We start from the raw sequence: 18072 nt of genomic DNA on the forward strand, positions 1-18072 counted from the left end.
GGATTTTTTTTAATTTTGGTTGATATGCACTAGTCAAACATTAAATTGTTTTTTTTACTATTAACCCCAGATGTTTAATAAAGATGTCATTTTTATGACTTGACCAATTTATGCCTTTTTTTTCCCCAAGTCTTGTGAGGCTACATTTACTGACATTAAAGGTAAGGCTATGACTACTGTACCTGTTGTGCACTTATTGGACACCTTTGGCATTTTTTATTGAAGAAGTTAAAATTGCCAAGTTTGCAGTCACCAGTATATTTGGTTATTAATTGCACATTTCTCACTTTTATATCTGAGAAAAATAGTCTAGTAAGAAGAGATCCCATAACAGAGGCCTGTAGGACACCACTGGTAATCCTGATGGAACAGACAGGTAACCTTCTTCCACGATGAATTGTTGCTTAACAAATGTTTTGCCCAATGAATTACATATGAATTTACATTTAACACATTTGACAATTACTCCCTTACATGGAATAATGCCAAAGGTCTTAGCAAGATCAAGAGAAGCAGTTCACAGTGTCAGCCCTTCATCATGTGCTGCTGTAGTCTATTCAAGGAATGGCAGGAGATTCAAAAGGGAGGTCCCAGCCTTAACAAACCATACTGTTCCATAAGTAACAGAAACTGGTCTCCTGTGTCTTTTTGGATAAGTAGAATTATGATTCCCTACATGAGTTTACTCATATGTGATTCACTCTGAATAAATAATTAATAAATATCTCATATTAGTTTAGCTGGTGGGTGTAAAACTGTTTTGGTCAGAAGTGACACCACCCACTTTGTGAAGTGTTACCACTACAGCCTGTCAATGACATGATCACATGTTGTCATTCTGTTTAACATTAGTAGTGGTTTAGTAAGGTTTTCCTCGATTCTGTGCAGGAAATCACCAGGTATGCTCTCTACCCCCATGGAACATGCTATTAGTCTTTACTCATGGCAGAAATTATCATATATATCTTTGTATAAGTGATGTACGAACCCTTAACCTCTTCTTTTCTGTAACTTTGATCAAACAGATTAATAATGCAGTTCCCCCCTCACCCACTCACTCCTCTAGGTTTTGCACATTTTAGTATTGTGGAGCTCTGCCAACATTTAACTATTTCTCTTTCTCTTCTTGCAATCATGTTTCCACTCCTCTATAACTTGTGTACACTGACTACTGCCTTGCTTACCCTAACTACTTTCTTTTAAACTGCATTCACACTGTTTTTTTTACTTTTCCTTCTTGAGAATTGATACCTGTCACTCACACCTACTAGACACCTAGTCATGTTGAATTTGTAATCATTACACTTCAGATATTGTTTGTACTCACAAAACTTCTGCTATGATCCCCTTCTAAGTTTTTTCTTTCAGTAAATATATTTTGAGAGCTTTTCTCTCTGCACTTCCACTGAAAATGGGTTTGTATGACCTAGTCTGACCTTCCTGGTAAAAAAATAAATACAAATAAATAAACATTGCTTCTCCCTCTATAGCAGTCTGTTACATTTCTTTGCTTAATGTGAAGACATCAGAAATTTTTCTGCAACCACATTCACCATGTCCTGTGGCTGGGTGACCACTCTATTGTTTGTTGATAACCTGATACAGTCACAATATTTTTCTTTCATTTTCTGTTCTAATTAAAAAGTACAAAAGTGTCAGTCTACGTGGCCATGATGAGATTACAGCAAGATCTGAACAATTTGAAAAAAAAAAGTAAATTGTTTATAGACTTTATTATTTTGTATTTTTCTGTGACTAGGGTCATTTCTGAAAGCTAAGTAGTATCTCTTTCTTTCTGTTTTCCTTCTAATTAATTTTGTGATTCAGTTAAAGATTTTTGAGCTCAGTGATATGTATTTATAAATGCAGGTGTGAAAGTTAACAAAATTCATTGATAGTATCATCAGCTGATTTATTTAGGTCACTGGGGATAGTGTTCCAGTCTGTTTCCAAAGTATGTAATTTACTGTTGTACAGTTTGTGCTGGTAAAGCCTAAGATGGATGATTCCTTTATGGCCAGCTATGATTCATCTCTTAGGATAAAGATGACAGTAACATGATCCATAAAAATTACAGACAGTATAACCATGAATGAGGAGCATAATGATCTTAAGTTTGTCAATATGATATCAAAGATGCTGCCATCCAGAGTTGGATTTGACACTTTTGGTCCATTGAGTAATTTATCCAGTTAATATGTGGGTAGTTAAAAATCCTCCAGCACAATATGAAAAATTCCAAACGTTTGCTTTCAGGTACTGTTCAGTGTTGCATGCCAAAATTGGCACAGATTTGTGTTCTTCCTTTCAAAACTATACCTCACAGCCTGGCTCCATGGCACAAAAGGATGGAGTCCTAACTCTGTAGCCCTGATGTCCCAAGCTTAATTATAGGTTCATAGGTTGGTACTAGGTTAAATGCCCTTGTGGGCCATTTTAAGCCTAGTCAATTACCCATGTGGGAATCAAACTCTGTACCTTGTATCTGTAAGGTAAACATCTTAACCATTATGTCACGATGGTATATAGCATCTTGGACACTGGATAAGCCAGGTAGGGGTGTGGGAATGAATGAAATATACCAGCTTGTCCATCTTGGAAGAAGAATTGAGGTTTTGCACACAACTGGTCAATGCCATAGTAGAGGCTGGAGTATCTCCCCCTAGTTGTGGACAGGCTTCCATTTTGGTAGCAGGGAGAGTTTGAATGAACTGGCATCATGGGTGGTGATGCCTGTGATGTCATGCTCACTATACTCAACTAGGAATTCCCCTCTCTCATATCCTAAAACCCCATCCCTGGCCACATATGTGATGCCTGCACGTGTGCATGTGTGTGCATACACACACACACATGCACACACACACACACACACACATACACACACACACACACACACACACACACACACACACACACACACACACACACACACACACACACACACACCACGCATGCAGGCACGCACACACACACAGCTCACACTTCTCTTAAAGGGAAATATCAGTCTTAGAAATCATAGACTGTGAGGCTGTTCTCTTCCCAAAGAAAGAGGTCTCACTTGATGGCCATAGAAGGATTCATCCAACCCCTTCCAGAAGTACTGGAAGGCTTGGGGAGTGAGCCAAATCAGTCAGAAGGAGCATGGGTGAATGTCAATATCAAATGAATGGGGGCAAAAAAATGATATATAAAAAACAAAAAACAAAAAAGTAAAAGTTTGTACTTCTTAACTGTACAGTACAACCAAAGCAGTACAGCCATACCATTACCCACTGGTCATGAAAGCATGATGTACACAGAATATTCTGGTTATTTAATGGAGCTAATTTATTTGATTCTTACTAACATCCCAGTCCATGTTGGTATTTTCTTGGTAATAGATGCTACTTCTGTTCATAGCATGATGCTACTCCCTTCTAAAATGTCTTTATGAAGAACTCTGCTTTATCAGTGTGCCAGTGATGTACAATGATTCAAACCAAAAACAACTGCTAATACTTTCCTTTTAAATGAAATGACACAAGAGTATCATTTCCAAATTATGCAGCACTACAAACATTTCATCCATACCACACATACCTCTTTCTCGGTGATTTGTTCAGTCCTGCCCAGATACCCTGTAACATCGTGGATCTGTTTTAGTTCCTCCACTTCAGCGATCTTACCATACACTGCCATCACACGTCTAAAAGCTACTGCAGCTTCAGTGTCAGAGTCAGGACAGCATTTTTCTAACTTCCCAGACGTATCCCTCAAATCATCTATAAGTGCTTCAAGTTCTGTATACCATTCCTGAAAGTAAAACACAAAAACATACAAGTTGTGCTTAGAGTAAGACTGACTATCTCATCTCTAAACATTAAATAACCTGTAGTAGCTTTTCACACAAGAATAAAAGGGTAAATTATTTGCTCAAGATACCAAAAACATGCAAACTCTCTCAAAATAGCTGCCCACTTACCAACAGGCTGATTTAACATCTATCACTGTGAAGACAGAAACCATCACAAAATGACCAGTAAAACTGTTAATCTGGGGAAAATTCAGTCACTGACTATTTACACTGCCTGGATGCCGGTAAAGATGACATTTGGAGAACTATAAAGAAAATCAGCCAGAAAAGAAGAGAAAAATCTGGCTGGGAAGAATTCTGTAGCTGTTCAGCAAGAAGCAGTTCAAACTTCATCAAAAATCAGTTCAAACTTCACCTTTGGTGCAGGAGATGGTTTCCAGTAATTAGAAGAAAATATAAATCAAATGCACTAAAATAACAAAACAATGAGAAAAATAAAAGAAGCCTTAACTAGCTAGTTGGATGAATTGATGAAAGTGCAAAAATTGGAGATTGCAATGAAGATAAGGCTGTCTGAGCAAGGCGTTTCTCAGGAAGAGCTATTTCAAAAACATAGTAGTTAGAAGACAGAGTGCACAGAGAAAACCTGAGATTTTTTGCTGTACCAGAGAAACTGGAAATAACAGACTATTAACTTTATGAATAAACAGATGAGCAAATGGACTGTTGTTCCACAGCAAGATGTGTTAATTGTAAAATGCACATAATGTTTGTGCTCTAAATCTGGCCATGGAAAACCATCCAAAATCATATCAGTTGAAGAAATTGTTCCTGACAAAACTAACGCAGAAAGGAAAAGTATTAAAAATTGGAAACAATAGGATATTTGTAGAAAACTGTTATTCACTGTATACCAGGCAAAAGAGAAACAAGTCTATCCCAGCAATCAGCTAATGTTGAGAGGCAAGTATGACAGTCAAGCTGCTATGTATATCTAGCAACTTTCTGCAACTGGATGTTCCTCTCGGTGACTGTATGCCATATGACTAGATTTAAGCCTATAGTTTGTTAAGACAAACCAGTGACCTCATACATTATGCACCCCCCCCAAAACACTAAAAGTGCTCTCGTGGACAGCCTTCAAGTGGATTGTGTGGCAATGGCTTTTATTATAACATTGACAGGACACTACGTTACTTTACAAGTGAATGTAGGTGTCTCTTTCATGGTGAACATGCTACTAAACTTTTACACTTATAAGTTACTTTGTACTTTACAAGTATTGACAAAATAGCTAAATAAAGCATCCTAGTGCTCACTTAGCCAGGGCAACAGCTGCATATGACCTTCTCATAGTTCCCCACAGACTAACAGACTTCCATTTAGTGACTCACTTCAATACCTCTTGTAGTTTGGTGACTCTGTTCCTCAGAAGTGTATTTGGACCTAGTGCTTATAATTCCCTAGCAAAAGGATACCTTCAACCCTCTATCTTACTACCAGGCTTTTCCTTTGGACTTTCACAGACTAGTGCATGAAATTCTTATTTGACTTTCAAAAGCTAGTGCAAGTACTTTCTTTGCTTCATCTTTATTGTAAAGCCGTCTTGTACTATTTTTCCTCTATTCACGACTTACCTGGTTAGTGTCTACATTGATACTGATAGTTTTATTCTGCAGGCTCATTTCTGCTATCACTTTGGTAACTCCAGGTGCTGCCTGCTCAGTTCACTCTTGCTGCGCTCAGGCTCACTCCACTCCCCTACCCTACCCCCATTCCCACCTACCCCAGGATCATTTTCCTTTATTTCTAGACAGGCTCCTCCCCTTCTCATTATCCTCCAATCAGCACTCCACCTGCAACTTTCAATCTCACTTCATCCATTCTCATCAGGTCTCCTTTCTGACCCTACTACATAAGATTTTCTGTACTTTATCTACAATATGAGTATCACCCCTGACCTTAACTACAATCTACCTTCTTTACTATGCCTCTAATAAAAACTGTCATCTCTGTCCCTGTCCTGCTAGCTCTGTTACTCCTAGCCCTTTATACCACCTGTTTCCAATCATACCTTCTCACAAACAACCCTACCCCTACCTTGCCAGTAATTGAGGACCTGCATCATGACAAACTCACTGTTCACATCTCCCCATACCTTTTGAACACCTCCCCTACTCTGCTATTCTCCCTTAGATATTTTCAAACCCACAGCTCTGCTACTACACTATATATATATATATATATATATATATATATATATATATATATATATATATATATATATCACAGTCTGTTTTCCAAACTAAGATGTCTTACCCTCCATTCCCTTACCCATATTAAACTCCAATGTGACATCCAACCTAATCCAGGCCAAACCCATGCCACATTGTCTACCCCACCTCTCCCCAAATCCACATTCTGACACCTCCTGTAACTCCACACCTAACTCCTATCTGCCACTGAAAAAAAAAGTAACTCTGACCTTCTCATCACTGACATCAACCTCAGAAGCTTGATATACAAAGTACATTAATTTCATGCTGCTATTGCCCTTTACTCCCCTGATACAGATGTCATTACTGAAATGTGGCTTAAGCCTCATATTAAATCTGAAGAATTTCTTCCCAATGGTTATAACCTCCTCAGAACTGATAGAGTATCTAGACATAGTGGTGGGATTGCCATTTTGTTTAAAGACAATCTTAAATTGGCACAACTTAACTCTACTCCACCTGATATTCCTAACTCAGACATTTTAGTAGCATGCCAAGATATGAATAATCATTTTATATTTACATTGATCTACCTTCCCCCTGCTAATAACCTCCAAAATATTGAAAACATCCCTGAATGGGACTCTACTAACTTCAGACATGAAACTATTATACTTGATGATTTTAACCTAGCATGGACTACCTGCTCTTCTAACCTCCCTACTAACTTTATAAACCTGTAAAATTTCTGTCAAAAAATTAAGCACTCTACACACATTGGTAAACACACCAACAGATGATTAATTCTAGACTGGATTTTGACAAACAAATCCAATATTAGCTATGACGCTGGGTGTCTCCCTGACACACTAAGTGATTACTTCCCTACCTACTTGATTAGAAAACATACACACAATTCCTGTAACATTTCATTTCATTACATTCGCAATGACAAACACTTTTCTCCTACCTTATTTAATACTCTTCTTCAACAATATGACTGAGCACCTCTAAAAAATCTTCAGTTGGACCATGCAGTACAGTACTTCAATAGTGATTTCCTACAAATACTTAATGATCTAGCCTCAGTTAGAAAAAATCGTGCCAAATCCAAACACCTTCTCTGGTTGTCAAATGACACAATTCTTTTACTTAAACAAAGGGACAGAGCCTGGTATCGCTTTCAGAATAATAGAAGTAAACAAAATCTCATTACTTACCAACAACTTTGAAATCAAACCAAAAAACTAAATAAACAAGACAAACAAGTCAGATAAAATACCAGAAAAATCCCAAAAGATTCTGGCAAACAATCAACCTCCTTCTCAACCCAGGAAAACCCACTACCCCAGCCCCAACTCTGACCACCCCAAATGATTGCATAGCCACTCCATTTAACTCCCATTTTATTAACTCAATAACCTCTCTACTAAACAGATCCCCTAATATGCCTCTGTCCATACCTCAAATGTCCAACAATAATTCTGCCCTCCTCTATCTCAAAACTATCCAAAGAAGTTATGTTAAAAATCTCCTTTCTAAACTAAAACCTTGCACACTAGCTGCAGACCAGTTACCTGGTGACTTTCTACAACTAGCTGCTACTTCCATCGCTTACCCTATATCTATTCTCATTAACTGTTCTACCTCTGAACAGTATATACCACTCCTCTGGGGAATATCTCACATCATACCATTACATAAAGGCACCCCCTCTACTGATGTATCCAACTACAAGCCCATAGCCATTTTGCACTATTTGCCAAAATCTTAGAAAATGTATACACAAACAGATTTTTAGAACACTTTCTGGCAAATAATCTATTACTTAATATACAAAATGGCTTTCGACCTAGGCATAGCACCAGTACAGCTCTAATTAGCTTTATTAACACCATAAATCAACTCAAAAACAAAAAAAAACTAGTCTCTGCTACCTTCCTAGATATGTCAAAAGCATTTGACACTGTATCTCATTAAATACTTCACAATAAACTGGCCTTCTACCACTGCAGCTCTAAAGCCCTAAACTGGTTTCATAGCTACCTGTCAGATAGGAAACATGCCACTTTATGGAATAATAACCCCCCCCCCCAGCTCCCTATATTTGTAGGAGTCCCACAAGGATCGATCCCTGGCCCACTTTTATTTACAATTTTTACGAATGACCTAAATTCCTCAGCAAATCCAGGCTCAATCATACAATATGCTGACAATGCTTCCATAATCTGCTCTGCCCCCTCTATAAAGGAACTCCAAGAAAAAACTCAGGCAGCCCTCCACAGTATTGAAAACTACTTAGCCTATCAACTTATACTCAACCCCAATAAAACCAAGCTTATGGTCTTCTATAATACCCCAACAACAACCAACCGACCAACTATCTCTATTTCCCCCTCCAATGGCACAAAAATAGAACCCATTGAACATACAAAACTTAGTGTCACAGTTGATAGTGGACTTAAGTTTGACAAAAACCTTGCACTAACAATTAAAAAGATTCATGCCAAACTGGGCTCTCTCTATAGGTCTAAAGCACATCTTGCTGTCCATGCCAGGCTTGCAACAGCCAGAACCCATCTCTTATCTTCCCTGCTTTACTGTTCACAAATATTTACTAGTCTTCGCAAATCTGATCTGAATAGCCTTGAATCTTGCTGTAACAAAATAGCCAAATTTGCCACTAATCGGTGTCAAATATCTCACCATTGCACTGCCCTTCTCCAGCTGAACTGGTTAGAACTCAGCTACTACCTACCCATATAGTCTTATACAAAGCTGACAACTGCCCAGCTCTATCTGACCTTATCCAACCATACACTAACCTAAAATCTCTTAAGTCTGCTGAAAACATATTGCTGAAGTTTAACAAAACCCAAAACTCTCACAGCGTCTCCTTATACTCACATATGATTGCCAAACACTGGAATTCTCTACCTCAGCATATTTTGTCCATAAATGATACACATTCATTTAAACAATCCTTAAAGGAATATTTCACCAAACATAGGCTTTCCTCATGTTCTGCACCAGACTAACCAAAGTAACCCCTTACAGTCTTAACTTATTTCTCTCCACCACCCATTGTCAATATTTCCTAGCAATTGTGCCTACTTAGCTTCAGTTTGTAATATTTTTATCATGAAAAGAAAAAAAAATATATATATATATATATATATATATATATATATATAGAGGTGCTGCGGTAACATTGTCGCCTCACAGTAAGACGTTGTCCTGTTCGATTCTCAGCTAAAGCATCTTCTGTGTGGAGATGTGCGTGAATGGGCGTACCTTCGTTGAAGGTTGTGTGTCAGGGCCGGCAACTCGGCACGTAAAAATCTACTGCCATTCATTAGCGGACCAGAGTTCCGCTGTGGCGACCCCTAACCGGGAAAAGCCGAAAGACACAACAACATATATATATATATATATATATATATATATATATATATATGTATTTTTTTTTTTTTTGACAATATGAATAGTATAAGCTTATTGTACTACCATTGTTATATGCTTTTAGATGCACTGTCAAGGAACTTGCATTTGAACTCCTATTGTAATTGTCATATGTACAAATGTATAATTACGTAATCTTCCTTGGAGCTTTTCTCCCTGGGTGCCCACTGAAAACAGGCTTCTAGTCCAGTAAGACACTACTCGGTTATCAAATGTAAGTAAATAATAAATAAATAAATATCTTCAGAATATTTTTTCCCTGGAGGATACAGGATTTTTTTGGTACAGAACAGACTAAGGAAGGCATAAAAAGTTTATCTAACAAAGGGTGAGCCAGCAAGTAGAAGTGAATTGTGCTTTTCATTCTTATGACAAAAAAGCTCAAAGAGAGATTTTGCCAGGAAAACATTTTTTATTATTCCAAAGGAAAGTGCTTGAGAGACAACAAAAAGTATAGGAGTTGATTAGAAGAATCACAAGTACCTTAGGCATGAAACAGAGACTGGTGTTGGGAGATGGAAATGATCAAACAGAAGACCAGCAACACTGAAATTAGTAAATAAAAGGGAGACTATAATAGGTGCTCACCAGGCTAATGACCACAAGGGCCTTCTTAAGCCCAGCAATGCATCACTAATCTTTGACAAGTTTTATTAATCTTGATAAGTGTAAGCATGGGCCTGGGAGACAAACCATTTACAGGTTACCTGTGTCCATTAGAGACATAGGTGCCAAACCAGGGATGAATTTCTGGTTTCCCATCCAATTGCCAAGTTGCACTTGAATTGGATTAGGGAGGAACTCTGCTTCACATGGATGGGGAGCCTGTTCCATAGATGGGGTAGTCTCTAGGATACATACCTATCTGTCCAGTAGGTCCTGTTTATATCACAGGCAAGGTTTATGTATTTAGAATGGGTATTTCTGGTGCTGTTTGTTTTGTGGATATGCAGGAGGTCCATCAAAGTTGGGTCTGGTAATGCCACGTATGCCAGGCACAGATCTCCCCTCAAAAGCCTGTAGGAGACAGAATGCAGGGATAGGGCCCTTAGGCAGTCTGCATAGGACATATTACTTACACCCTGTATTCTTTTAGTGAGGAACCTCTGTGGACGTTCCAGTTGTTGGATATGCCTAGTTAGGTACATCCCAAAGGGGACATTGTACTCAATGATAGGTCTGATGAAGGCCAAATACAATGGAGCAATGACTTCCTTGGACATAGAAGCCATACCTTTGTTTATAAGTTGCGCAACATAGAATGATTTCTTCACCACTGTAGTCATGTGATGATCAAAGGTTAGATTGCTATCTATGTGTGTCTCTAAGTCCCTGACTACTGGGTCAACTCTAAGGGGTCTGTTGTCAATTTGATAGTTACCAGGGATTGATGACTTCGCAAAGGATACTATTATGCATTCCTTGGCATTTAGTTTTAGTCCATGGCTCTGACACCAGTTGTCTGTCTGCATCAGCCCCTCCTGGAGAACATCTGTGTCAATGTGAGATTCAATGACAACTTCTAATTTGCAAGCATCTGCAAATTTAGTCGGCCTGACATCACTGACATTAGCCTTGACTTCTGAGAAGTAAATGGGAAAAAGGAGCAGCCCAAGGACTGATCCCTGATTGACTCCACTTGTGACTGGCCTCTTTGTAGAAGTGGACTCCCCAATTCTAACTTCTTGGGTCTTGTCTGTGATCCAGTTGGCTACCCACTGGGTGATATATGAGTTTGTACGTAACCTCTTGAGTTTGTCAACAATGCCCGAGTGGGGTATTGTGTCAAATGCCTTGGCTAGGTCAAGGTAGGCAGTGTGAACAATTTTGCCCTCATCTATTGCTTTGGTGACCTTCTCAAATAAGTCCACCAGGCTGAGTAGGCATGTTCTGCCCTTGATGAAACCAAACTGGGTTGGGTCCAGTGACTGGACGTTTACTATATATCTGTTGATCATCTCCATGATAATTATTTCCATGGCTTTACATATAAGACTAGTAAGACTTATGGGTCTGTAGTTTGCAGGGTCTGTAGATGGCCCACCTTTGTGTAGAGGTATGACTGCTGCCTTTCTTCATTCATGAGGCACAAAGCCTGTTTGAAGGCTACAGTTAAATATTAATTCCAGAGGCTCTGATAGGTCATGTTATCATGCTATTTAGAAGGCATTCTGGGATACAGTCTGGGCCTATTGATGCAGTGTTCTTGGTCTTAGAGAGAGCATTAAGGAACTGTTCCTTAGTGACTGTAGGGGGAGTTATTTGATGACTTCCCTTCCTCAGACAAAAGCATATGCTTGCAAGCTTCAATAAATAGCAAGCCTTAATGCATAAATTAAACAATCAAGTAATTAACAAAAATCAGACATTCTTTAAAGATAAATCAGTTAAAAAGCCAAATGTAAGCTTAAGAATTAAATACCACCCATAAAGCAGAACTTTAAAAAGGCACAAGCTATAATAAAAATAAATTAAAATAGGAGAAAGGAGGGTTTAATATAAAAGACAATGAACGGGACTTTATCAGGCTTCTAAAGGACTGTAAAATAAGAATGATGAAGCCGGATAAAGGGGGTGGGTTAGTTTGTATGGATCATGACACCTATGTTGCATCTATGTTATTACATTTAGAAAATCCAGCCTATCAAAAGATTAGCCATAATGAATTGAATACTGCTTATGCTAAAATTAAACAGGTCTTGGATGACTTGTTTATAGAAGCTGCTATTGATGTTGATTTATTTGCATTTCTTTCCATGCCAGCCCCTAGAATAGCTTCTTTTTTCGGCATTCCTAAGATCCATAAACGCCTTTCCGACCCCCCTTTTAGACCAATTGTGGATGGGCAAGGCTCTATCACGTATGGATGTGCCAAGTACATTGATAGCATCTTAAAGCCCCTTATTGAAAAAGAAAGTCAAATCTGTAAAGATTCTTGGGGTTTCCTAAGGGCTTTCAGTAGTTTCCTGTTTAGAGATGATTACATCTTTTTGACTGTCGATGTGAGGGACCTCTATACAGTGATCCCTCATGACTTAGGCTTAGAGTGGGTTAGGGACTTCCTGTACGTCAGAAATGTTAACAACAATACCATCTATGTTGTTGAAACACTACTTGAACTAGTTCTTACTAACAACTTTATGTTTTTGAGGAGATCTTTTTGTCCAGAAGTCAGGGGTAGCAATGGGCTCCCCATGTGGTGGCAGTTTTGCCAACTGTATTATGGCTCAATGGGAGACTACAAAGTTATTTGAAGATCCGCTTTTTAAGCAAAATGTTGCCTGGTACACTAGGTATCAGGACGACATGTTTTTCCTGTGGAAAGGACCACAGGATGCTATTGCTGACTTCATTGCGTCTATTTCTAGTTTAACTGACTTTTTGGAGTTCACTTATAGTATTGGGTTGGATTCCATCAGCTTTCTTGACATATGTATCCAAAAAGATTATGTCAACAAAAGTTTAAAAGTTCCATCTTCAGAAACCCACCTACTCTAATGCCTTTCTCCATTTTTCAAGTTGTCACCCCTACCACCAAAAGAGAGGGGTCGTTAAAGGGCAGCTTGTTAGAGCTGCTAGGATGGTTTCTGAGGAAGCCGACTTTTGGAGGAATGTAAATTGTTGGAAAGAATGTTTATAAAGAGAGGATATCCCTTGCCACTTGTGCAATCTTTAGAGATGGAGGTTATTAATAAACGGCAAAATGGATTTTATAAACCACTATTGCTAGTTTTGGGTTAGAAGGGTCTGAAATGGAAGAACTAGTTACCCCATTGGAAGACCTAAGAAACAATAATAGAAATAAAAATGTTATTAGGTTCTTTTGCACTTACAACCTTGACCATTCCTTTATTAGGGCTACCTTGGCTAAAAATTGGGCTCTACTAATGGAAGACCCTCTTTTAGCCAAGGTTTTAGGTGATCAACCCACTATCACTTTTAGAAGAGGGTTGAATTTGAAATCTTTACTTCAATACACCAATAAAAGTAAGTGTTTTAGGCCCAAAGGAATGGTAAGATGCGGGTGTTGTCACCAATGTAAACACCTGAACCTAGCCTATCAGGTCAACATTAGGGGGGTTCAGTTTAAAATTCAAGGTCACTTTTCCTGTGACTCATTGGGAGTAGTTTACTGTGCTCTATGTCAGGATTGCAACGCCTTTTACATTGGTAAAACTGAGCGAAAGCTTAAGCAGCATATATGAGCACTATTATGCAATCACTAAATGTGACCTCGAATGCCCTAGCTAGGCACATTAATGATCACCCTGGCCATTTCTTTAAGTTTTCAGTTCTCACCCAAATTAATAAGGATGATAGAGGTGGGCCCTGGCAGATTAATCTTGAAATCGAAGAATTAAGATGGCAGGTTTTGACTGCATCTTATTTAATGCCTGGTCTCAATGAGACCGTGTCCATTAAATGCTGTCTCAAAAGATTAGCCTTGAAAAGGTAGATTAAAAACATGCCTTTGGTGGCTCTGTTTATATTTTGTTTGTTTTTTGTTTTTTATTTAGTCTTTTTTTGCCCACCTTTTCTAAAAAGGTTTAGATTAAATTAAATTTTATCTTTTCTATGTTGATTTATTTGTTTTCTGCTATGTAGCAATTTTGTAAGTGTTGGTGTCCTTGGCACTTTTTAATTTATTTTAATTTATTTTTATTATAGCTTGTGCCTTTTTAAAGTTCTGCTTTATGGGTAGTATTTAATTCTTAAGCTTACATTTGGCTTTTTAACTGATTTATCTTTAAAGAATGTCTGATTTTTGTTAATTACTTGATTGTTTAATTTATGCATTAAGGCTTGCTATTTATTGAAGCTTGCAAGCATATGCTTTTGTCTGAGGAAGGGAAGTCATTGAATTTCCCGAAAGCGCTCACGTAATAAAGTGTCTGTTTGTTCTGCCTGAAGCAACTAGTCCTGGTTTTCGTTTATTCAGTTTAGTGTGTTTACATCGTGCCTTTGTCTGTTTGTAGGGGGAGTTATATTTGATGATATTTCCTGAGGGAGGGTTGAGGGGGAGAGAGGGGTAAAGTTGGAGCTGAATTTATCAGCCAGCAGATTTGCTATGTGTTTTGGCTCAGTATAGGTGGCTCCATTTACAATGAGCTCAGCACACAATTGTATACTGCCTTTGAGGTTGCGGATGTAGCTAAAATATGTTTTGTGGTTCTCCTTGGCCTGGGAGGCCAAACTTAACTCAAATTTGGCTTTGGCAGAATTTATTTGTCCTCTGAGTTATCTGTGTAGTTTGATGAGAGTGCTTTTATCATGTTGAGTGCTGCACTTCCGAATTTTTGCCATGATTTTCTTTCTCCTGTTTTATAGCCGATTGATTTTGTAATTCCACCAGGGTGGATTGTTTTCTGAGTTAGTTCTGTACTTCTTCCTGGTGGGTACAGCTGCCTCTATGCAGCTATTAACATGCTTGTACAGGGTTTCTGTGAACAGTTCTGCATAGGTAGAAGTGTTCTCAGGGTTTATGTGGGCTTATAATTTTGCCAGGTTCTCACTTAATAAGAGGAGGATAGCCTTAGAATAGTTCCTGAATATTCCAGCTTTAGCTGGGTGTCCAGGTTTGATTTTTACTTCAAAGGAGACCATTTTGTGGTCTGAGTATACCAGGAAAGGCATTACAGTAGAGGGTGTACAGCAGTCTCTCATATTAGTGAGGACCAGATCCCGTATGGTTGCATCCCTGGTTGGTGTATTGAGTATCTTGTCCAGGAAGTTTGTGTTTATAAAATCCAGGAGTCTCTGTGCATGTGTATTTTGTGTCATATAGGATTCTCAGTTAATAGTGGGGTAATTAAAGTCACCCATGAATATGGTATTGGATAAGATGGTTAGTGTTTCTAATAAGTTTAAATACATGGTATAGGTTTCCTGGGTCATAGAGGGGGACCTATATCTTGCAAGAAAGTGGTGTTGGATTTGACCTATGGTGATTTGAACATGGAGCAGCTCAAGTGCACCTATTTGACCAGCCTTGAAGTATATTTATTTTTGATGTAAATAGAGGCACCTCCACCGTTAATGCCTGCCTGTGAAATAGCTGGCCTAAATGTGTGAAAGGCATTATAACCTTGCACTGTTGGTGTGCTCTCTGGGCTTTAAACTATGTCTCAGTGACTGCATAGACATCAGAATTCTCTAGGGTAAAGACAGCTTCTAGGAAGTGTAGTTTTTTTGTTTAGACTCCTAGCATTGAGCAGTAATACCTTTAGATTTTCTTGGTTTTGATTTGCTATGCCAGAAGTACTTTCAGTTTGGCATTGCCTAAAAAGGCACTATGGGGAAGACAATGTTTTAGCTAATATTCAAAAACCTAGAGGGGACAGGTACAGACCATCTTCTTCCATGCTGACAAATACTGCACCTCTTTAGAATGACACCAGGAAATAAGCCAATTATTAAAGTTAATCATCTTTTATTCATATTGTGGCATCATCCTTGGAGAAGGTAAAATGCTGCTCAGTGCTAGGTTCATACCAGCCTGAGACACATATTCCGAGAGCTCCATGATGTCTCTGTTCATATAGTCTAGGAAGGTACATCTCAGGTCATTTACTCCTACATGGACTATGACTGAGTCATATTGGTAATTGTGGTCCAATGACCTGAGTGCATGCATAATGTGACAGATCCTAGCCCCTGATAAGCAACTGACCATAACTTTCTCTTTACTCAGCCTGGTGAGAGGGACATCATTGTGCCTCATGATGGAGTCTCCAATGACTAGAATGTTGGATTGTGTGGTGACTTGCCTTATGGGCTTAGAGGTAGAGGCTCCATGCGATGTAGCTCTATGTGTTGATGTAGGTATTATTTTGAAAGAGCACATTTGGGGCTGCTGAGGGTATTTGTTATGTGTATTTCATCTAGGAGGTCTTTGTGGTTTAGGAAGGTTACATGTAAGTGCCTCAGCATATGGGGGTCTGTATGTCTACTTTGAATTGTGTATGATGGGTGCAGCATGTGTACTACTGACAACCTTACTGACGTTAGGACCACTTTTATTTGAGGGCTTTTCCTTCAGTGACATTGTGTAAATACATCTCTCACATACCATATCTGTTTGTTTGAGAATTAATGGGTTGTCAGTAAAATTGAGGCAATTTCTACATTGCTTCAGGATGCCCATTTCCACCAAGCCAGTAACAGAGATAGTAGGAAAGTTCATATCTATGGCAACAGACCCTTTTTTGTTGATTATACAGTTGGAGTGAGAATATCAGTCACTGTCAGGAGTATCAGGTTTGCATTTTTGTGGACAGTGATTATCTCTGCAAACTAGATATTGGAGAAATTTCAATTGTGCTCTTACAGGAAAAATGTCACTCAGTGTGTCTTGAGTCTGTAGAGAGCACTGCCAATAACTTGAGGGAAAACTAATGCATAGACCATTAAAATTTAAGGATGAAGTATTTAGGCAGACATTCTGAACTTAGAAACCAATCAAGCATGATGAAAAGAGGGGAGTCGCATGAATGGCTACTGCCTGGCTACTACTAATACTGGTCTCACCACAGCTTCACTCTGTTGGGATGCAGTGCTCCTTTGCTTCTTCTCAGCAGAAGCAAAATGCTAACACCAATCCAAAGAAGAGAAGCAGGCCACAGCCTGTTCGGTGATCCACAGTGTTGTCCCAGATGATGCAAGGGTCTGCAGGCATGTAGCCTTTTTCTGGTAGATGCCTCGAATAGCAACCAGACCAAACAGGTACGTTAAGCACAGACACTCACTCTCCAACCAGAAACAGTAAGGAATCAGTGCACTCTGCTCCTTTTCTCATCAAAATCAGAATATAAGCACAGATTCCAAGCTGTCACCTGCAAAGCAGTTAATAGGCATTCTGGTGATCAGCAGTCTCCAGGAAACAATGAACCTGCACTCCTTCTCTCACCAGGGCAAAACAGAAGTACTAATTCCAAGATGACTACTGACAGGCAGAATGTGGGCTCTCCAATAACTGGTGGTCTTGCAATAGATGCTTCAAGGTAAGATGAAAAAAATGGTTTATCCTAAACACTGCTATGTGCACTAAGCAGTTAGATATGAAAGTGGGTACCTTAAGTTTTAGCTGTCTAAAAAGTTAAGTTTTAGTGGAGAGCCACTATTTTTAAAAGAGCAAGATAGATTGAAAGGGGGCGAGTACTTTTGTATTCTGGTACTATGGAATACAGTAGTATGACCAATAAATTTAAATAGTTGAAGGGGAGTGATCTCACAAAATGCTAATCTTGTGTTTACTCACACCAGCCAGTGAAAGGAGAGAGGGAACAAGATATATGGTCAAATTAACATAAGAGGCAGGCAACTAGAAAGACAGTGGTGTTTATGAACACAACAATAACAGGGTGGAAGGATGGGAAAATTCTGTCTGACTCATAAGAGACAGAGCTGTGATGTCTTTTCAAGTTTTAATATTCAGTTAAAAGCAGAATATAAGTAAAAACACAGTGCAAAGAAAACAAATCACAGCATACAAAATAGAAAAAGACAAAATTATTCCACATACAAGAAATAAAAAGCAAACTAACCTTTCCTTCACAGCAAGCTGTGTCAGAATCTGGGTGAACCTTTTCAGTAAAAGCA

General features: G+C 38.7%; 1 protein-coding gene across 1 annotated transcript in view; it reads right to left on the reverse strand.

The window, feature by feature from the left end:
• The window catches only part of LOC122797873, a 798176-nt gene that overhangs the window by 376153 nt on the left and 403951 nt on the right, over positions 1-18072 (reverse strand). Inside the window, exon 3 of the mRNA XM_044066395.1 lies at positions 3583-3795. Coding sequence (XP_043922330.1) covers positions 3583-3795 — 213 coding nt within the window. The remainder of the gene's footprint in view (positions 1-3582; positions 3796-18072) is intronic.

Source organism: Protopterus annectens, chromosome 3.part1, assembly GCF_019279795.1.
Source record: "Protopterus annectens isolate FY-2018-M chromosome 3.part1, PAN1.0, whole genome shotgun sequence".
In the NCBI taxonomy this organism is placed as follows: Eukaryota; Metazoa; Chordata; order Ceratodontiformes; family Protopteridae; genus Protopterus; species Protopterus annectens.